Here is a 15,859-nt window from a genome sequence, read left to right on the forward strand (position 1 = left end):
CAGGACCAAAGGGAGCTGCCGTGCCACCACGCTCTCAACAACCTTCGCAAGAAAGTGAAGGTTGGAGACAGGACGAAAGTTGTTTAAAATAGCTGGATCCAAGGCAGGTTTCTTGAGGAGGGGCCTTACCACCGCCTCCTTCAAGGCAGCAGGGAAGCACCCCTCACTCAAGGAAGCATTTATAACTGCCAGGAGCCAGCCTCGTGTAACCTCCCGGGCCGCATAAACCAGCCAGGAGGGACACGGGTCCAACAAACACGTGGCGGCACTTAATTTCCCCATGATCCTGTCCACTTCATCCGGAGTCACAGGATCAAACTCCTCCCAGATATTATCAGCCAAACCCATCGTTTCCCCCTCGTCAGATACTGCCCAGTCGGAGTCCAAGCCAGCCCGAATCTGAGCGATTTTATCCACCAGATACTCACTAAACTCCTCGGCCCGTCCCTGCAAGGGGTCCTCTCCCATCCCCTGATTTAAAAGGGAACGGGTCACCCTAAACAGGGCGGCCAGGCGGTTATCTGCGGATGCAATGAGGGTGGCGAAGTGAGCACGCTTCGCCACCTCCATTGCCACAAGGTAAGATCTAGAAAAGGATCTTAACTGTGTCCGGTCAGACTAGGACCGAGTGGACCTCTAAATGCTCTCTAGGCCCCTTCTCTGGCGCTTCATCTCCCGCAGGTCCATGGAGAACCAAGGAGCAAGCCGGGATCTGCGCCGGGTCAGAGGCCGCAAAGGCACAACACGGTCGAGAGCCTCCGAAGCCGCCCGTTGCCAGGCATCAACTAGGGTCTCGACCGGGCTGTGGGAAAGGGAGGAAGGAATAAATCCAAGCGCCGTCTGGAACCTATCTGGGTCCATCAGGCGCCTGGGGCGGAACCACCTGGTCGGTTCCACCTCCCAGCAGCGGGGAGTGGCATGACGGAGGCTCAGCCGCAGGAGATAATGGTCTGTCCATGAAAGGGGTTGAGATGTTGGAGTAACCCCACCCAGACCATTAAGCCACTGCCCAGAGATGAAAATGAGGTCGGGTGTGTTTCCCCCCTCGTGAGTCGGACCCTGAATAATCTGGGTCAGGTCCATGGCTATCATGGAAGCCATGAACTCTCGGGCCACCCCCGACGCACCACCCAGGGAAGGCAAGTTAAAATCTCCCAGAACCATAAGCCTGGGAAACTCAACCGCCAACCCTGAGAGAGCGTCGAGTAGCCCGGGCAGGGCTGTTGCCACGCAGCTGGGAGAAAGGTACGTGAGCAACAGACCCAACTGACCCCCAGGACCCCACCTCAGGAGGAGGGACTCACATCCGCCAATCTGCGGGGCAGTGGTCTCCCGCGGACAAAGGGCCTCCTTAATAACAACTGCCACCCCCCCTCAGATAAGAGGCAGCATAGCCTGCAATTTGATAGAGGGCAAGGAAGAGGCTCAGAAGGGACTCTCCCTAATCCCTCAGGCTGTAAAGGAGACTGGGAGGAGGACTGTAGTTGCAGAATTGCAATGACGCTTTGCCACAAGGTAAAATTAGTTAATCTGTTTGTGATTCCTACCTGGTTTTACCTGCGAGGCCAACAATTATATTAAGCTGTATTAATGCACAAATACATGGCCCAGCTTCTTTTTCTTGGAGCATGCATTCTTGGAGCATGCATGTAACTCTGTAATTCTATTTTAATGAAATGTTTCTAAAGCATAATTTTATAAATTAACAGCCATAAATTAATTGCTTGGAAAGCTCACCATTTTCTTGATTACTCTCATAATGTAAAAGGACATTACATAAAAAAGATTCCGGCTAATTTCCTTCTTTTGAGTTGTTGCAATTTGATACTTCATTCTGTTTTGTCCAGACAATTAATTCATTTTATTATTATAAAGGTAAATATAAAGTTTCCCCTGTCCAGTCGTGTCTGATTCTAGAGGGCGGTATTCTTAGCTGAGGGAGCCAGCATTGTATGAAGATGCCTTTGTGGTCATGTGGCCAGCATGACTATATGCTGAAACACACAAAACCCTGTTACCTTCTCATCAAAGTGGTGTGTGTTTGTGTGTGCCTGTATGTATGTCTGTACACACACACATACACACACACACACACACTTTTGAGAGCAGGCATCAGAATTTTATTTTTAATGTGTGCCAGTATGTACACAGAAAAAGCGACAATATGGGTTATCTTATCTTGTACACAGAAAAAGTGACAGTAAGGGTTATCTTATCTTACTTGCCTACATTCATTGGACCTGTTTATCTACTCACATTTGCATGCTTTCAAATGCTACATGTGCAAGAGCTGTGGCAAGAGCCCGTTGCACAGCGCAAGTGTCTCAAACCCAGGTGTCTTTAACCGCTAAGCCATCCCACCCATTCACAAAAAGAGGAAGCAGTCAGAAACCATTAGTATTATTTCTGCACATTGAACAGCCTTTATTTTTAAATGTTGAAGCTGAAAGTACTTGTGGTTGTGCAATATTATTTTATCAAAGCCCATTTTTAATGAATAGGTAAACTCGTGTTCCTAGTATCTCTACTCGCTTGTTTTGGGAAAGAGATCGCAAAATCCCATATTAAAGCCAAATTCTGACATTGTTGCTACCAGCTACACAAAGTCATATCATTGTAGAAAATAGCTGCCTAGGCAAAAAGGGACCAGATTTCATGAGACATAAACAGTTGTTCTCAACCTGCATGAAGCAAAGGATAATGATTATTCATAATTTTCTCACCATCTTCTGGAGAAGACAGGTATTGCAGGCCTAAAGTTAGGAATCTGCCAGTGTTTTGTGCATACACTGCTCTATGCACGGAAAGCTGTCTGAAACACGATCCATGTCTCAAGATATTTAACCCCTGTGCAGGACGAAAGAGGGATATTTTGACCCAGATATTAACCAAAGTGCATTATTCTGGGCAGAAGTAATGTGAGTGTGGGGGGACAAGCAGGAAAAAGAACATTATTAGATATGGTATGCAGTTGGGGGAATTTTCCAAAATCATGCAATGCTCTTCTTCTGGCTTTGAGAAAGAGCAGCCCTTGCTGCATGGAATAGTGTGGTGGAGGGCTTATTAATCTTCCGCAGAAAATTTTCCGTGGATTTTGAACTTTGCATGGATAAGAGGGCAGGTTGCCATCCTATGGGCATTTACCTAAATATACATTTCACAGAATGGAATGTGACTTTCTTTTGGATAGGCATGCAGTAAATTGCACTGTAATTTGATAACTGACTTTAGGAGTTTAACCAGCTTCGCCATTTCTAGGTTTTCAGTTTGTTCTACTCATCTTTTCTGCTCAGAATAGCTTCAGCTCTTCTCAAATGTAAGTTTATCATAAGGGCACATTATGAATTCTCCCAGGGATGTCCACAATTGAGAAGAAACTCTAGGAATGTGGTTTCTTCCTTAAGAGGGTTTTTTGTTGTTGTTGTTGTTGCTTTTTCCCCCTCGATTGTTTATCTCAGGGAGATGCCTGGCTGAGAAATTCTGGGAGTTGAAGTCCATGAGTCATAAAAGGGCCAAGTTTGAAGACCCATGGTTTATCTGGTGCTGTTTCTTGTTTATCTTGGTTTTGGTTGCTAAGGAGGATGTGGTTTGTGCTGCTTGCTTTCTTCCTGTGGTTTTGGTTATGCCATTTGAATGGCAGGTGGGTGGAGGTTATCTCTAGGTGTCTGTTTAGTTTAGTTTAGTTTAGTTTTATTGAATTTTTATACCGCCCTTCTCCCAAAGGACTCAGGGCGGTGAACAGGGCATATAAATAGAAATACAAAAGTTAAAAAAAAGATTAAATTATTGCCCAAGTAAAACAATCAAAATATAAAAGCATTAAAACCCTAACATTCCCCCATCAGGCCAGGCCAGCTTGTTCGAATAGATGGGTCTTTAACCCACGCCGGAAGGAGCGAAGATCCGGTGCCATCCGGAGCTCAACCGGCAGTTGGTTCCATAAAGCCGGGGCGCCCACAGAGAAGGCCCTCCCCCTGGGGGCCACCAGCCGGCATTCTCTGACCGGAGGCACCCTGAGGAGGCCCTCTCTGTGTTGATGGCTGAGTTGTCAGAACTTCAAAATGCTAGGTCTTTTAGTATAACATTTGAAATGGTAAATTTTATAAATAAATTACATTGATTGTTTAGTTTGTGTTTAACTGTGTGCACTGCCCAGAGTCACATGCAAGAGAGATGGGCTGCTATATAAATTCAATACCTGCCTCCCTACTTACATACATACATGCATACCTTGAAAACGATATGATAATATGTCCTTGAAGAGCAATTTTGCACTGTTTATGTGGTTGCCTTTTCAAAGACAGCTCTGGGTTTGTGTGACGCACAAAATTAACTATTTCTTTAAACTCCCTATTGATAAATAGAAAGCTCTCCCCACCACCACCCCCCATCAAGTCATACAGATGATTAACATTGTAATCTTGTACTTTGTAAAATGTTCAGGATTAATTCGCAGATTTTGAAAAGGGTTCCCAGTACTTTTCTTCAGTAGCACATTGCCACCAGGTGCCAAATACGAAGGCTGCATGAAGTGAAAGAAAGGGCATAATAAAGTAAATGGAAATTGGAAGAGGACAGAGAAGGTTACTGAAAGGCTGCATTGACATGTTCCTGTACTTGGTCATAGGCAAGATGGTCATGCAGATACAGTATACAAACTCAGGGCAATTTTTGGATGAGGAAATGTATTTTTTCTCTCCACCCCAAATAGCTCTGAGTTTGATTTGGATCTTAGACAGTAGAACTTGATTTGAATCCAAGGACCTGGTCAGCCATCATGGCAGCAGATAACATGAAAGTGAAAGTTGGGTGGCCCCATTAAGCCTTCCTAGTGCAAAAACTCGTCGGTTACCAGCAGAGGGTAAGCAAGGAGATTCTATGTTCAGAATCTGGATCCTGTATTCAGCTTTGTAAAACTGCTGACTTGGCCAATTTAATGTAATCTTGTACAGGTAGTCCTCAAGTTACAACCACAGTTGAGCCCAAAATTTATGTTGCTAGGTGAAACGTTTGTGAAGTGAGTTTTGGCCCATTTTATGACTTTTCTTGTCACCATTGTTAACTGAACAACTGAACAAGTTGCTAAGTTAGTAACAGGGTTGTTAAGGGAATCTGGATTCCCCATTGACTTTGCTTGCCAGAAGGTCGCAAAAGGGGATCACATGACCCCGGGACACTGCAACTGTCATAAATACGAACCAGTTGCCAAGTGGCTGAATTTTGATCGCGTGACCATGGGGATGCTGCAACAGTCATAAGTGTGAAAAATGGTCATAACTCACATTTTTCAGTGCCACTGTAAAACTGAATGGTCCCTAAATGAACTGTTTTAAGTCGAGGGCTACCTGTACTTCCAGAACTCTGAGGCAGGATGTTTGAACCATCTTAGTGGTTAACCAGGCTAATCACATTGTGCAATTATTTTTTCCAATCTCTTAGTTTATACGACAAAACCACAGCTCCTTGATCTCCTTCCTCAAAAAAGCACGTGCAGAGACAAGCTTGATATTAAAACATTTTTTTTACCTCAAGAGAGCTGGGGGAACGTTGCTTGAAAAAAAATAGGATTCTGTTTGTGCAGTTTACTTAGATGGAGCTGTGCTCTAGGGATCCATATTTATATCTAAATTATAATACAGAACAAAGCATCACTGAAGCTTCCGGATGCATTTCAATGGGATTCACTTAAATGATGATCCAGATCAAGCTAAAAAAATGTATGTGATTATTTCCTGTCAATGTATTGGGAAATATCAATATACAAATTGGTTTTTTTTAAATTACTCTTTGAAAAAACTGCACTGTCCCAAGAGACCTCTTTACCTCCCAATTTGTGAATTTCAAGAGGTTTGGGCACATGTGCTGGGGTTGTTTTATAAGGTGGTTTCAGACAGATGGTTAATTAGATCCCAGAAAGACACTCTCTCTGTGACTTACCCATAAAGTTCCTCTCATCCTGTGAAGAAGCAATAGGAGTTATATAATGTATTGAGCAGTTCAGCTATTGGCCCATCCTACCACCCAGTGGGAGACATACTGTAGGTACCCGCTTAAAGTCAGGTTGGATTTGCCAATGTGTGCCTGGGAGGTAAACAGCTTTTCCACCTCCCCTGAGGCTTTATGGCTACCTGGAATTAGTTTTAAAAAAGTCTCTCTTGAAACAAATCAATAAATAAGCAAGCACTGGCTCCCTGATTATCTTTTTAATTAAAAAAAATTGTTCTGGGACCCATTAACCCTCCTTTGGGACCAGGAACTGATAGATAGCAAGAGTGCAACAGAAATGACAATGGTATACTTTTATGATAAAAAAGACACTTTGCTTGTCAGTGACCAAAAAAACAAAAACAAAACAAAAAAAAGATATAAGATGGAAAGGACATTTGTCAATTGTATCACAGCCTGGAGAATTTATCTCTTTTTTTAAAAACCTGAACAAGAACTTTACTGTTGGGGATCCCAACTGGGAGAGCATTCTGAAATTAGGATTGTATATATCAAAATTCATAAGTTTTTTGTATCTGCTGTTGAGTAAACTGATTTAAATATGCATAATTTAATTGTGTAACATGATGATCAGGTCTAGTTAGTATAAGCCAATCCATATTTTTATGGTTTTTTTTTCTTTTTCTATACATTTTTTTAAAAAATTTAAGAAAATTTATGTGGTTGCCCAACTAACTCAATGACTCTAGGTGGCTTACAAAGATAAAAACCCAATGTAAAAGTAATAAAAAGCAGTAACTCCCCACCCCTCTGTTGAGAACAAACACTCAATCATATAAGCTACTTATTTTATTTTATTTTAATTCCATTTATATCCTGCCCTTCTCCGAAGACTCAGGGTGGCTTACAAGCTTAGCAGTAGCCTTCATTCTATGTATATGCCTGCTTATTAGGGCTTTCACACACATCCCCAAGCGGCATTATTACAAAGTCAGCTTATTGCCCCCAACAATCTGGGTCCTCATTTTACCTACCTCGGAAGGATGGAAGGCTGAGTCAACCTTGAGCCTGGTGGGACTCGAACCTGCACTAATTGCAGGCAGCTGGTGTTACTTAAGGAGGCATTAGCCCACTGCTCCACCATAATAAAGATAGAACAAAGATACAAGATAAAATAAGCAGAAAACAGCCCAGGACTGTCTGAAATTCAATTGGTCTGGGCTGGTGGGAAGGAAAAAAAAATCTGAGCTAGAGTGGGAAACTAAGAGTTGATGGAGAATAACCTTGCTAGTGTGCCTTCTGGGAAAATGAATGTTTGGCTCACTTACAGTTCATTTTACAAAAAGACATATGCTCTTTTTCCCCAATAAAAATCCTGTGACATAGATTGGGCTGAAGATAGTGAATGTCTATGTCCCAGGATGGATTAAAATCTTGGTTTTCCTGCTCCCAGATGAGCATTTTAAGCACTATAAATCACTCTCAGTTGTGCCGCTCAGCCCAAAAGATAACTTTCCATCACAGTCCTTAAGGATCTTTCTGCAATATTTGACAGAAAGCTTATTCATGTACATGTTAGTGATAGCTTTACAGACCATGTTAATAAAAAGCAAGATGGCTATTTCCAGTGCTTTTTTTGTCATAGAACACACGGAATGGCGTTCCGGCACCTTTTTTTTGAATGGATGAACTGGTTCCTTCTAAGCTGCCTGCACGAGTACAGGTAATCCCTGAGCATTCAGTTAACGCTCCATGGATCCGGGATCCGGAGGTCTTTTCCAGGCCTCCGGAGCCTGGATCAGGCCGCTGGGGGCTACATAATCACTCCATGGCCATCCAGGCTCCGGAGGTCTTTCCCAGGCCTCCGGAGCCCAGATCGGGCCACTGGGGGCCACAAAATCACTCTGCAGCCATGGATCCAGGCTCTGGACACTTGGAAAAGGTCTCTGGAGCCCAGATTGGGCTGCAGGGGGCCTGCAAAATTGCTCCGTGGTCATGGACCCTGGCGGCAGAGGTCTTTTCCAGTCCTCCAGAGCCCAGATTGGGCCCTGGGAAGCTGTGGACACATCTCCTGACCTCAGATCGGAGTGGCAGCAGGAACTGCGGCAGAGAGGATACAGACCTTTTCCAGGTGAGTCCCGCGTGGCAGGAAGGTAGGGGGAAGCATGAGGTATCTTGGTGGTTCAGGGAGGCATTGGGGCCCTGTTCCATCAATAGGCCCTCCATGGCCTTCCCCACCCTGAGATACCTCATGTTTACTTAGCAAGCTGCGTGCGTTTTAACTAGGAAGAAAGTGATCTCACTAAAGGAACAAGATTCACTCTACGAGTTTTTGAGTTACTAGTGGAATGGGCAGGTTCCATTACACTCGTAACTCGAGGACTACCTGTAAAGCTCTGGCTCGGTGAAAGGAAGCTGCCTGGGGAAATCGGGGGCATCGAAGGTTGACCCAGAAAACCTTGCAGGGCCCTGAAAGCAGACCCTCTTCTCTGCCTTGGTTCATGGGGCTCCCCCCCCACTGCCTGTCCTCACCCCTGTGTTGGCCACCAGGGACCAAGACTGACTCTTCGAGGGACCAGGTGTGCTCCCAAAGCAGCAGCGCCACCACCACCTTGGTCACTCTGGCTCCGGAGGAAGCCTCTGTGTCATCAGAGGCGGAGGATATGAGGTGGCAGAAGACATGCCAGCTCTGAACAAGCGCCCTCTCAAAAGCTGCGGCAATGGTGTCCATCAGCTGACACTTCTCACGTGATCTGTGCCTCGGAAGCTCCCTAAAGTGGTTTCATCTCCCCGGCCCACTCTGTAAAGGGCTTTCAACTGGAGCAAGAGCTGTGTGTGAGTTCCGGCACCTTTATATATATATGTTTTTTTAATAGAAAAGTTGGAGATGTATGCTTATGAAGATCCACAGAAACTTTCTAAGGGATAGTGGAGAAGAGACATATCTACTGTGAAACAAGACGAGTTTGGGAATGGCTTGATGGTCTGTGTAGGAGCATGTACTGCACCCCTAAGTTCAAATATGTTTTTTCCTGGGTTGCCACGAAAACCCAGAAATATAACCCAATTTCTTTAGGAAGTTGTTGACAGGTACAATGTGAACATCTCCACGCTCTCAGTCTCTTTTCTCCCTTTGCACCTGAATCCCCAAAGAGCTCATATATCCAGCCTTGGATGTATGGGGAGATGACACAAGTTTATTTATTACTTGTGGATCCTCTCCTCAAGCCATTTTTATTTACTGAATTTAATCTAATATGAATTTATTTATTTATTAAATTCATATGCTGCCCTTTTCATTATCAAGCCACCCTGAATTCCATAAACTGTCAGAAGAAAAACACGAAACAAGACTGGAGGGGTGGGCGGGGGGAGGAACAAAGGCAAAAAGGAAGCAGCCCCATGTTGCATTTTAAATTACGGTATATCCCTTCGTCCCTTTATAAAGAATGAGTAGGGTGGACCCCCAAGTCCTTCTGCATCACTTTTACTAGGATTTTGCAGCAGGGGATTGAGCCAATAGCTAAAGATTCTTGCTGTGGCCTTCCCTACCAACTCTATATAAAATCAGAAGAAATTCTATTGGATCAAGCCAGAAATCTATCTAGTCCTACTTCTCATAGTAGTCAACCAGAATAAGTGAAATCTCATAAACAAAAGATGAAACCAAAGCAGATGAGTTTGCAAAATCTGATGAATCAGAATGATGAAATGAGTATTGTGGCAACACAAAATGTGCTCCATCCTTGAAGTAGGTATGTCACGATGTCCCTACAATCATGCTTGTTTCAACATTTGCTTCTCTTTGTACATCCTTAAACTACTCCCTGGACATCCATGACCTCAAAGCTTATCTTGGAAGTAGCATTTCACCTACTGATGTCTGCCACATAAAATATCAAACACAGGAAACACTCTCAATCTCTACTGAAAACCATCTGCAAGTAGTAACTGCCATCATTTGGCTCAAAAGACCCAGTTCCTGAAAACTTCTCAGAATGAGGTTTTCAATTTTAATGCAGACATGCTGGACAGATGCTCACCTGCATTTACTTGCTGGGTACCCTTATATCATATTGTAATGAGTCTCTTTGACTCATCTGCTGAGCTTGCCACTTCTCTAGCACTGGTGAAGCTCCATCAAGGAGATCACGCTTCCATAGCATTTTGAGGTTAGGATTGAGGGTAAAGACAACACAGGGAAAAGTGTGGTAGGGCTACAGTAATTCCAGGATGATTTGGTTTGAAAGATGGCAGCTCATTTAATCAATTTTCCCTTTCCCTTTCCCTTCTTAGGGTGATCAGCTTAGCTACAATGTTTCCTTGAAAATAAGACCAAGTCTTATATATTAATTTTTGCTCCAAAAGTCGCATTAGGGCTTATTTTTCAGTTAGGTCTTATATTTGGGGAAATATGGTACTAAATGCGTCCATCTGCTAGTGATCTTATCTGGGGCTTATTTGGGGGGGTGAGGCTTATATTATGAGCACCCTGAAAAATCATGCTAGCACTTATTTTCCACTTGGGTTTTATTTTCGGGGAAACACGGCAGCTATATAAATTATATATTATATATACCGTAGCTATGGGTATTATGAAACAGCTATACTTCAATCTCTCAAAATCGGCCATGTCTCAGAAATGCCACTCAGGTCTTGATCTGTTTTCCCCAGAATTGACTATAGCTAAAGGATCAGTATCCAAGGACACTTGGATACTGGTCGGCTTAATGAATAATGTGCTTTAGTTTGGATCCTGGCATTCTCTAAGAATCTAGCAATTATGTGCAGCCCCATGTGAAAGTCCAAGAATTAACTTGATAAGGAGTAGTGTTCTCAACTCAATTATTTCTTCATTTCAGCACGATGGTTACAAGAAATAAAAGAAAATTTCCCAGTATGAAACATAAAAGTGCACATTAGGACCTTCTCTTTGCTTATGTTTGAAAGATAAATTGGTTGGCTGGTTGGCTTTTAAAATAATCCTTACGCTATCTTGACCCAAATTAAAATAAATTTGCCCAGTTTGGCACTTCTCTTTATGGAGTGAACAGAACTCAGAATTATTGTGACTATTAGAGATAATGATCAGTTCATTCCTTGTTTAAATCTAAGAGCATCCCTTTTTAAATCCCCAAACATTAAAATATTCCTAGCAGTGAGTTGATTGAACGTTGAGGAACAACAGCAAATTGGGCAAAAAAGGCCATCTATAAGATAACCGCATTAAATAGACCCAAAAGCCAGTTAAAGAGATGTATTCTGGACCACAAAATTTCTTCAATTTTCTCCCTTTTTATAATTTATCTCATTCTGTGCACAGTGTTTTGCAAATGTGTGCATTTTTGTTTGCATGTGTTGACTGAATGACTGCATTACATTTATTTCAAGAAATGAAAAAAAAAATTGAAAAACTTTCCAGTTTGCTTATTTGTGCAAAAATAACACAGCAACTCTTTGGATTCAGTTCCCCAAAAATGATTTAGACTATAGATACAGCTTTAAACAGTAGTAAATGGGTGTTATGTTTGTCCCTCTGCATGTTCCAAAGTATATTTTCAGAATCTAATCTGAAGCATTGCACAGCTCTATCAGAAAGTACAAACTTAAATACCTTAAAATAAAAATCAAATTACTTTCTCCCCATCAGTTTTTATAATCTTCATAATGTAGATTACATTTGTGCTTGCTGCTCACTGTGCTGAATTATGCATTAGTACTGAACTAACATTGGGCTGTAAAGAGGAGGGACTGTGGAAGGAAGCATATCAAGCATAAACTTCCATGCTTTTTTATAGCAGAAGTTTATGGAAGTCGCATCAGTCATTCTCTCAAAAAATCTGAATACCATCATGGTAAAGATAAAATAAGCCTCATTTTCTGAGCAGATGTCTGTCTGTATATGTGTTGGAAATCCTATGTAAGTTTTCATGACTTTATTAAAGTTTTAATAACTACTTCTGAGTTCCACCTATGGTATGCATAGCAATAGCACTTAGATTTATAATACTGTTTTATAGTGTTTTACACTTCTAAGCAGTTTACCGAGTCATCATATTGCCCTCAACAATCTGGGTCCTCATTTCAGTGAACTTGGAAGGCTGGAAGTCAACCTTGAGCTGGTCAGAATCGAACTCCTGGCAGTCAGCAGAATTAGCCTGCAATACTGCCTTCTAACCACTGTGCCACCAGGGCTCTGGTTAAGAGCTAATAACTGCAACACTAGGACTTCCGAAGGGGAAATAGATGTTTACTGAAGAATCTTCTCCCTTGATGCCCACATGATGTTTCCTACCAAGGCCCTCGTTGTCTCTGTTCTTGATTATCACCCCCCACCCCCATGGTCCTCTAGTTAATTTTCTGAGATGCTATGGATGTGGAGATATGTACCATTTGAGCTGTGGCTCCTGGACATTTGAAGAAGCTATGGCATTCACCCTCGTGGTATTCTTCTTTACATTCACGGCAGAACACAAACTGGAAAAAGAAAACCATAAACAAACATTAGGAATCAAGGGGAGATATGACAGCTGTAGTGTTTTCAGATGATCCAGCACTCTTCTTATCCCATTAAATTCTCATAATTTCTTATTTAGCATCCATCTAATCACACAGCCTGCTCATTAATACATCTGACATGTATACTTTTCTCCAATAAAAAAAGCTTCTATTACAAGAAAATAAATAAATAAATAATAATAATAATAATAATAATAATAATAATAATAATAATAATAATAATAATAATAATAATAATAATAATAATAATAATAAGTAGTAGTAGTTGGAAGGGACCTTGGAGGTCATCTAGTCCAACCCCCTGCTCAGGCAGGAAACCCTATACCATTTCAGGCAAATGGCTGGCCAGTCTCTTAAAAACCTCCAGTGTTGGAGCATTCACCACCTCTGCAGGCAGGTTGTTCCACTGGTTAATTGTTCTAACTGTCAGGAAGTTTCTCCTTAGTTCTAGGTTGCTTCTCTCCTTGACTAGTTTCCATCCGTTGCTTCTTGTCCTGCCTTTGGGCGCTTTGGAGAATAGCTTGGCTCCCTCTTCTTTGTGGCAGCCCCTGAGATATTGGAACACTGCTATCATGTCACCCCTCACTCTTCTCTTCGTTAAACTACACATACCCAATTCCAGCAACCGTTCCCTATATGTTTTAGCTTCCAGTCCCCCAATCATCTTTGTTGCCCTTCTCTGTACCCTTTCTAGAGTCTCAACATCTTTTTTACATCGTGGTGACCAAACATCGTGGTGACCAAAACTGGATGCACTATTCCAGGTGTGGCCTTACCAAAGCATTGTAAAGTGGTATTAGTACTTCACTTGATCTTGATTCTATCCCTCTGTTAATGCAGCCTAGCACTGTGTTGGCTTTTTTGGCAGCTGCAGCACACTGCTGGCTCATATTGAAGTGATTGTCCACTAGGACTCCAAGATCCCTCTCACAGTTACTACTATTGAGCAAGGTACCACCTATACTATACCTGTGCATTTGATTTTTCCTGCCTAAATGTAGAACCTTACTTTTTTCACCATTGAATTTCATTTTGTTAGATAGTGCCCAGTGTTCGAGTCTGTCCAGATCCTCCTGTATTTTAAGCCTATCTTCTGGAGTATTGGCTATTCCTGCCAGCTTGGTGTCGTCTGCAAATTTGATGAGTTCCCCATCTATCTCCTCATCCAAATCATTGATGAAGATTTTGAAGAGCACTGGGCCCAGAACAGAGCCCTGGGGCACCCCACTACACACTTCCTTCCATGTAGATGGAAGACTCCTTCTTTTCATTTTATACATGGAAGCACTGAGATTTATAACAAAAACAGCTTATAAATTGTTTAGGGTGGGGAAGAGAAGAAGTGGTTGAAAAGCCAGAACTATCATCAGTCTGTTTCCTTGGGTGAGTTTCTGAGATAACATTATTAGAAAATTGGGGCAGGGGACACACTTTATCTTGGGTTCCTCGGTTGCAAACAAAAATTCTCCCAAAATATTTCCATAACTATTTGATCTTAGAATTTTGGAAACACTGGAACACAGGAGGGACTGCATTTCACATAGAAGATTCTTCTATAACCATGGCTCAAAAATATCTGCCAATAAATGTTGCATTTTCTTAATAATAGGGCCAGATGAGAAATCGATGGGATTCCAGCAATTCAGGATTCCTAGAACAAGTCTCTAAAGTAATCAGTGACTCACTCAGGACAAACATATCCAGATTGCTATGTTTAATTCATGTCAAGCGCCATAGGGTTACTCTGGGCAGTTTACAGTTACATACACAATTAAAGCATAAAAATTAAAATCAGACATTAAAACCTAAGGACACATGGAGAGGGTGGGGATGGAGGTGGAATCTGTTATTAATCAACCATCTCCACTGCATTATTCCCCCATTGGGGCACCCCAAGCCAACTGGCACAGCCACATCTTTAGGCCCTTACAAAAAGATAGGGTTGGGGACAATCTCACATTGGGGGGGGGGAAGATGCTCCAGAGGGCAGGAGCAACAGCAGAGAAGGCCCTCTTCCTGGACCCCACCAGCCGGAATAATCAGATTAAGGGGACCCGCAACCTGCTTCCTCTGCCAGCATGAGTTAGGGAGGGCCAATCCCAGTAGGGTGAGACGGTCCCTCAGGTAACCTGGACCCATGCCATGAAGGGCTTTAAAGGTGATCAAATGGAAGCCCTGAGCTTAAGATTTCTACAAGAATCTGAACTATTAAAAAGCTGGTAGATAAAAGTAAAAGGAATTGAAGATGGGCTGGATTTAGATCTTTTGTGGATGTGAAGGAATTCATGACTGATGGTGTATTTGATCCCTCCCCCCCGCCTAAGGCTCAGCCTGGTCATCTCCTAGAACAGGGCTTTTCAACCAGTGGTATGGGTACCACCTGTGGTACTTTGACACCTGGCAGGTGGTATGCAATCATCCTAGAAAAGTGGTAGCGGGGGACGGGAATGAGCTGAACCAGTGGTAGCACTGCACAAGCCTGAGCGAGAGACGGCTGGAGCTGCAGGGCTGTCAGGGCTCAGCAGAAATGCCAGGATCAGTGCCAGGCTCCAGCTGGAGCTTGGTGCTGATCCTGGCACTTCTGAGCCCAGAAGAAGCGCTGATCAGCTGGAACGTTGCAGCATCTCCAGGGTCTTGTGATTTACATTCAGATGCTTGGCAACTGATTCATATTTATGATGGTCATAGTGTCCCAGGGTCATGTGAAGTGACCAAAACCTGCTGCAATCACCCAGTAGAGGGGGAGGAATAAAAACCAAACACACCCCCACCCCACCCCCGCTGCCAATCCTCAACAGAAATGCTCACAACAATGAAAACCTCGGACAGGAGGAAGAGCGCCCCGGGTGGGCAGGCAGGTGTCTTGCTCGGCTGTGGCTTGGGGGGGGGCACTTTTTTCCACTGCCATTTTAACTTTGAACAGTCACTAAGCGAACTGTTGTAAGTCGAGGACTACCTGTACTTCATCACTTTTTTCCCTTTTTTTTGGTCATCACGTTTTTGACACCTTGCTAGGCGACTGGTGGTACTCAGATGTTGCCATATCCTAAACGTGGTACAATGGGTGAAAAGGTTGAAAAGCCCTGTCCTAGAATTCAATTAGGATTCTTCATCTGTTACCTGCCCCATTTTCTAATGTCTGTGAACAGCAGAAATGTGCTGGCAAAGACGGAGAGCCAGTTTGTTTTTTCCTCTGTCACTCGGCAACTTGCACGTTAAAACCACTTAGTAAAATCACAGATAGCTCTGAATAAACAGAACTATCTAAAAATTACCCTCGTGTGTATTGCCTACTTCTTAATAAGGCAGAAATCTGCCTTGACATGGATCTATGATCCCTGCACTGTCATTTCCTAATTAATATCCTTGTGTCTAGAGAAGAAAAAAACCACAC

General features: G+C 42.9%; 1 protein-coding gene across 2 annotated transcripts in view; it reads right to left on the reverse strand.

Moving 5' to 3' along the window:
- The window catches only part of PRKN (parkin RBR E3 ubiquitin protein ligase), a 740,731-nt gene that overhangs the window by 6,142 nt on the left and 718,730 nt on the right, over positions 1–15,859 (reverse strand). For both annotated transcript variants that reach the window (XM_081314791.1, XM_081314790.1), the window contains one exon: positions 12,337–12,423. In XM_081314791.1, coding sequence (XP_081170917.1) covers positions 12,337–12,423 — 87 coding nt within the window. The remainder of the gene's footprint in view (positions 1–12,336; positions 12,424–15,859) is intronic.

This window comes from Vipera berus (assembly GCF_964194415.1).
Source record: "Vipera berus genome assembly, chromosome: 1".
Taxonomy (NCBI): Eukaryota; Metazoa; Chordata; class Lepidosauria; order Squamata; family Viperidae; genus Vipera; species Vipera berus.